We start from the raw sequence: 6,106 nt of genomic DNA, 5'->3' as shown, positions 1-6,106 counted from the left end.
AAGCTAAATCCACGCGGGCGAAGTCGCGGGCATCGGCTAGTATTTCAAATAAAATTGTTTTTGATAAAATTTTTAATACTGTTAAAGTGGATAGCATTGGGATGCGTCACATTGTCAATCAGAGTAAAAATGTGGAATTTCAATATTAACCCAATTGGAATTCTATTTTATGTGGAGTCGAATTAACTGTTGTTAAACGCATCTCTAATTTTTACCCGTCTTGATCATAATGAAATGTTAAAATGTTTTTCAGTACAGCCATATTATTGTAACAAGATATTAATAAATGACCATCTTCTTGTTAATTTTAAATGATTTAATTAATAACATTACTTATTATTTTTGCGCATTACGACGTTTTGCGGAAAATTGTCCAATTAAAACCTAGTACTATAAAAAAGTATTACAATCTACATGTCAATAGGCAGGTAGTAACAATTCAATTTATCTATAACCTAAAAAGTGTGTACACAGTACCATAGAACATATTATTGTGACTTCTATTTCCAAGTCCTAAGGTTTAGGACCTAAAATGGAGGTATTAGTAATGCAAATACTTTATGATATAGTTTCATTAGGTGGTACATGTTTACATATTGTCTGCAGCTATCTATTGGTTAATCTAGATGTACAATAGCGATTATGCTTATGGATTTTAACAATGTCATCTATTTAATGTTGATATTTATGTCATTTTTATTTCTTATATTAGGTATATTGTTTATTTTAGTTGTTAATTTAATAACATCAAAGAATTCAACAAACTCTTTGATGTCTGTAACTATGTATCAAGAGGTGGTGCTATTTACAGTAAACGTTAGTAAAAACATTTGCTGGTAAAAATCTGTATTTTTCTCCAAATGTTTGATAAAACTTGAACAGAGCTGTAGGTAGGTACATAATGCCGTTCTAATTAATAATAATCCAAATGCTGATAATGTATTCAAAATATCGTCTAACGTATTGGCTAAAGCGTCTATCAATAAAGCATTTTGTATAATCACAACAACATGTCCCTTCCGCCTTTTATTTCATTCACTACCTAAACAATATCACTAAAAAACAGTCTGACACATCCGAAACTTTGGGGAACAGCGAAGAAAACTACGGCTGACCTTGTCTCGCACCGCGGCTCGGTCCGTCGGCTAACCGGGATAATTATTTCACTGACACCTCTCCCTCATCATACATAACATCTTGATATTTGAACACCATCATCAGAATCGTTAAGGAAATTGTGGGAAAAAGTTCCGTGGGTAAACAAAATGATCGAACGTGTTTGGTGCAACAAGATCGTGTAACAGTCAACGTTCGTCGTGAAACAATTTCCCCGACGGGGGTCAGGGGACGGGCGCCGAGTTTCGTCGAGTTCAGCACAGCAGTTCGGAGTTGGAAGGCGGTACTCAGCTGGGTAGCGGCGGGCGCGAGGAGTGCGGCGCGGGGCTGGACGCCGGCGGCGCGGGCGAGGCGGCGGGCGCGCTCTCGGGCGCCGAGTGCGCGCGCGCCGCCTGCAGCACCGGACTCGGTGGCCACGGATGCGTTGTTGATGCTAATGTTCTGGAATTTGACAAAAAAACTCCTTGAAAGATATGAACCTCGGATAGGAACGGTGGGGAACTTTGTTGTTTTGTAACCGGTGTTGATTCCAGAAAGAAAGAAATTTATATTTTCTTAATTATCTCTGATGTAATTGTAGTGACTTTGGCCTCGTAGTGATGTTCTACCAAGCGATTATGTTTCACTACGATGTCACGTAGAAACCGATGTAGAGAATGGGTTTATTAAACTTCCATAGCTACCTCCTTCGTGCTTCCATTTAGACATTTGATCTCAGTCAAGAGCTGACTTCTCAAGAAATAAAAAAAACCGGCCAAGTGCGAGTCAGAGTCGCGCGCCGAGGGTTCCTTTTGAGGTACAGAACTCTAAAAAGGTATATTGATTGTATTTTAAGACTAAAAATGAAATGACTGCACTAGCCAGGTTTCATACTAATGTCGCATACATTATTAGTATGAATCCTGACTAGTGAAGTCAGTAATTGCGTATACTAGATAATAATACAATAATGACCTAGTGTATGGAGATATAGTAGATGCAGGCGGCGTGGGAACGGCCGCAGTATCCGGATGAAGGAAATTTCTCCTCTGCTCCGCCCGCTCCCAACATTGTTGTAAACACCTTGCCATTACGTCGGGTAAATTGTTCACTTGTTCCTGTAATATTGACAGAAATAAATAAAAATTAACCCTAGAACCTTACATGGTGTGTTCAAGAGTCTCACAGCACTATCACACTAATATTATAAAGGCGAAAGTTTGTATGTGTGTGTGTGTGTGTGTGTATGTTTGTTACTCCTTCACGCAAAAACTACTGGACGGATTTGGCTGAAATTCAGAATGGAGATAGATAATATCCTGGAATAGCACATAGACTACTTTTTATCCTGGAAAACCAAAGAGTTCCCACGGGATTTCGAAAAACCTAAATCCACGCGGGCGAAGTCGCGGGCGTCAGCTAGTTTTCCTATAATCTCCATTTCTATGATTGTGCGCCTGCATATTTTACCATCATGCCCTTTTGATCGATCTATCATGTAGCAACAGAAGTACTGTTGTTATTACATAATGAAGTGTGCTCTGCTGTATCCTCAGTATGAGATTTTATATCTCACCTATTTTGCTAGTCGAAAAAAAAAATAACGTCAAAGTAAAATAGACCTAAATGTCCTTGATTTAAAGTCAATAATTCAGTACAATTGATTTTAATTTCGCAACGTTTCCGCTTGGAACGCTGGCTGTGAATATAATTTACAAACTTGGGCATTAAAACAAAATAGTCAAGGGTCATTTTACTTTAACGCTAAAGTGTTTCGACTCTCAAATTAGTACTATCAAAGTATCAACGTTGGTGAGAAGTAAAATCTTATACTGAGGCTAGCACCCCGTGTATAGGAAACTTACGTTTCTTATAACTAACTAATACATAACTAACTATAAATAATATATAACTTGTGATAATTGTGATAGGTATTAAATTCGACACATTCATGTCAAATTTTTTTGCATAGGTATGCTTTTTCATATGTGTAGTTGATATGTGAAATGCAAAGAAATAACCAACAACAATATTTTGGTAATAATGCGAGGGAATTGATAAACGGACAAATCACACACACAGACACAGATATTAGTTTCTAGAATATGTCTGCAAAATTTCATGGACTTTGGTTGCTTAATATTCAAATGAAATTGGAACTACGATTGTATGAAACGAGTGACGGAGAGAGCCCTGTTAAAACTGCACATTTCACAAATTTTCTATAATCGGGTTAGCAAAGAAACTTACCTGTAAGGAAGTTAATTTTTCTTCTAAACTAGTAAGTCTTTCTTCAATGGTGTCTTGTCTCGTGCTCATATCAGACACGATCTCGTACACCGTGTTTTGAGTCTGTAACAGAAAGGGGTCCTACTATCAATCGCATTGCAGCTCATTGGACACTGCCAGTCCAAACCACAACTGAGTGTATAGTGTGTTTTCAGTAAGAGTTCCAGTTTCTATTTTGACAAAGTTTCCAGGGTATTTATAGAATACTTCCGGCCATTTTCTCAAAAGCAACTAACCTCAAAAAGTAACTAGTGAGTTATCGCCAAAAAACACAGGAATTGTGAAAAACTGATGTTTTTAAAAAGTTTAAAAGCTTAGTATCAAGCAGCTAAAAACTAAATAAAAACCTTTGACCGGAGCAGTCTTTTTTTAGAAACAATTTTTTTTTAAATTTCCACATTTTTTGGCGATAATCCAAAAACTAGTTTCTGAAGTTATCCACTTTTTAGAAAAAAAGACAACAAAATAGTTTTTTTTTTATAAAATTGTTAATCAAACTATTCAATAACTTTACGATATTATAAACTGATATTATTTCCTATGAAGTATAAGCCTTTCATATAAATTAATAAATATGTATATATCTAATTATAATCTTCCGATCAGCCATTCAATATCTAATAATTATTAAAATTACAATAGGTATATTTAGAAAAATCCCTTTTTGCATAGATGTGTGTGTACCTCACTGAATGTTAACACTAGTGCTTGTTAGTGTTTCATTTTAGTCGAGGTTTTAGTTTTTGGTGAAAAGTAACAAGAAACTATGACATGCGCTCTAAATGCTGAAGCTATCAATCACCGTGACTACAGGACTCCTAAGAGCATAGCAAATGGAAATGGCTTATTAAGCTGATCGCAGATTACCCACGGGTGCAGCAAATGAGCCGCACGAGCTGCAAAGAACCGGATATTACCCGTAACTTTACTAAAAAATGCAAATAATGTCAGCAGCACTCGTCGATCGCAACTCGCAACACACGTAACGCAAAAAATATGGACGAAATTTTATTCAGCTTCACTATTATCTGTTAACGTGTACGGCTCATGATGTAGATGGCATGATTTGCATTTCCAGTAATAGCTGACTTTCCTATAAAGGTGGCAACCTTACGAGCCATTGCTTTTCACAGCAACACGGAAGATAGCAGCAAAAACGTAGGTATTTCACTCCAAGCAGTACGCAACAATACGTTTACATCAACTGCGCTGCTGGAAAAACAAAACCTCGTAAGGCATCCACGCGTTATGAGGAGCTATTAAAAATTGGCATAAGTGAAAACTTAAAACTATGAAATAGCAGTGATTGTTTTGGATATTTTATAAATTAAAACCATAATTTGTAAATTAAAACCAATAACATTAGTTTAGTTTTACATTTATTGGCACTCTGAGCACTATTTAAGGTGACAAGAACTCACTCACCATATTTACTGTGTCAATGTCAAAAATACGATTTAAGGGGGCCTATCGGCTAAGAATATATCGATCATTAAAGGACAGCATCAATGTCAAAACATGGTTTTAGGCCAATCCTATTGACTAAATACCATGTTTTGACATTGATGCTGTCCTTTAATGATTGATACATTTTTAGCCGATAGGGTCACAGTTCTCAATTTAAGGGTGATCCTCACTTTTGACATGACAATTAACGCAAAGAGCAGTGAGTTCTCAAAATTCATGAGTTATAGACGAGTGCGGCTCACCCGAACCATTCGTTGTATGCGAACAGCTTTAATCATGCTGACTTCTTAATTTCTTAGTCTAGTAAAAACTATACATACACATATTGTTTTGTCTCATTAGTGCTAGCTAAGGAACTAAATGGATCTGTGTATGAAATTAGCATCAGCTATTTTTATGGGAATTCAATTTGAAATTACCTTTGCCATATCTGTTATCGTATTGGCGTTATCCATCAGCTTTCGTTGGTCCATTTTGACTTTCCGTAATCTGAAAATTTAACATTTTTTTTTAATAATTTTATCATAGTGTTTTATCTGTACTTGAAAAAAACTCCGACCAGCAGGGATTGAAACTGCATCCCTCTGCTATCGCGGCCGTGGATGGCCTTTGTCAGTTTAGACTACTGCCCATGATATTATCAACATCATATAAGTATTTTTTAAGTTAGCTAAGTGACTGGTTCGAACTTTTTGTGTCCGGTAGATATTTTTTATCTCGGAAAATTAAAGAGTGTACCTCTATTCAAAGTTTTTAGTATTATACGTAAGTAGTATTTAATATGCCCACGGGGGTTTTAAGCCTCAATTCACCCGGATAAGTCGTGGGTCTAGTAAGTCTAGTAAGTAATAAGTCTTTCACAAGAATTGAATATGTACCTACTTTAAGTAGAGTCATGATATGCTAAGTGTCTGGGAGCCTACCGTATTATTATACTCAAGAAAATCACAACTATTATATTGTGATTAATGTAATGTAATGGTCACGATCCGAGAAGAGACCGATTTATTCGTTTTATTTATGTCAGGTAATATTTTATTAAAATTACATGGATCAAAAGTGGTCAAAAATATACTTACGCATAAATTGCTAACAAGAACTTTCTTTGGTGCGTCCTAACACGGCCTGGATGGACTCTTTTAACAAGTCTCGTGTGTTTGTATATTAACCATGTCTCCCTTAACACATTGGCTGCTGCATTTTTTAGCTGTAATTGTATAAATCGATACATTGGTTTTATTAAATCTGTTCTAAA

General features: G+C 36.1%; 1 protein-coding gene across 7 annotated transcripts in view; it reads right to left on the bottom strand.

Moving 5' to 3' along the window:
- Positions 1-30: 30 nt before the first annotated feature.
- Positions 31-6,106, bottom strand: part of LOC123874584 (small conductance calcium-activated potassium channel protein) — a 283,228-nt gene continuing 277,152 nt past the window's right edge. For 4 of the 7 annotated variants that reach the window (XM_045920058.1, XM_045920057.1, XM_045920062.1 and 1 more), the window contains 5 exons: positions 5,931-6,058; positions 5,271-5,340; positions 3,346-3,465; positions 2,071-2,213; positions 31-1,557 (listed from right to left, as the gene is read on the bottom strand). In XM_045920058.1, coding sequence (XP_045776014.1) covers positions 1,404-1,557; positions 2,071-2,213; positions 3,346-3,465; positions 5,271-5,340; positions 5,931-6,058 — 615 coding nt within the window. In that variant the 3' untranslated portion in view covers positions 31-1,403. The remainder of the gene's footprint in view (positions 1,558-2,070; positions 2,214-3,345; positions 3,466-5,270; positions 5,341-5,930; positions 6,059-6,106) is intronic. The other 3 variants (XM_045920059.1, XM_045920061.1, XM_045920063.1) reach the window with 1 other exon arrangement.

The sequence above is a fragment of the Maniola jurtina genome, chromosome 18, assembly GCF_905333055.1.
Source record: "Maniola jurtina chromosome 18, ilManJurt1.1, whole genome shotgun sequence".
Classification (NCBI taxonomy): domain Eukaryota; kingdom Metazoa; phylum Arthropoda; class Insecta; order Lepidoptera; family Nymphalidae; genus Maniola; species Maniola jurtina.
This window is presented reverse-complemented; position numbering and strand designations above follow the sequence as displayed.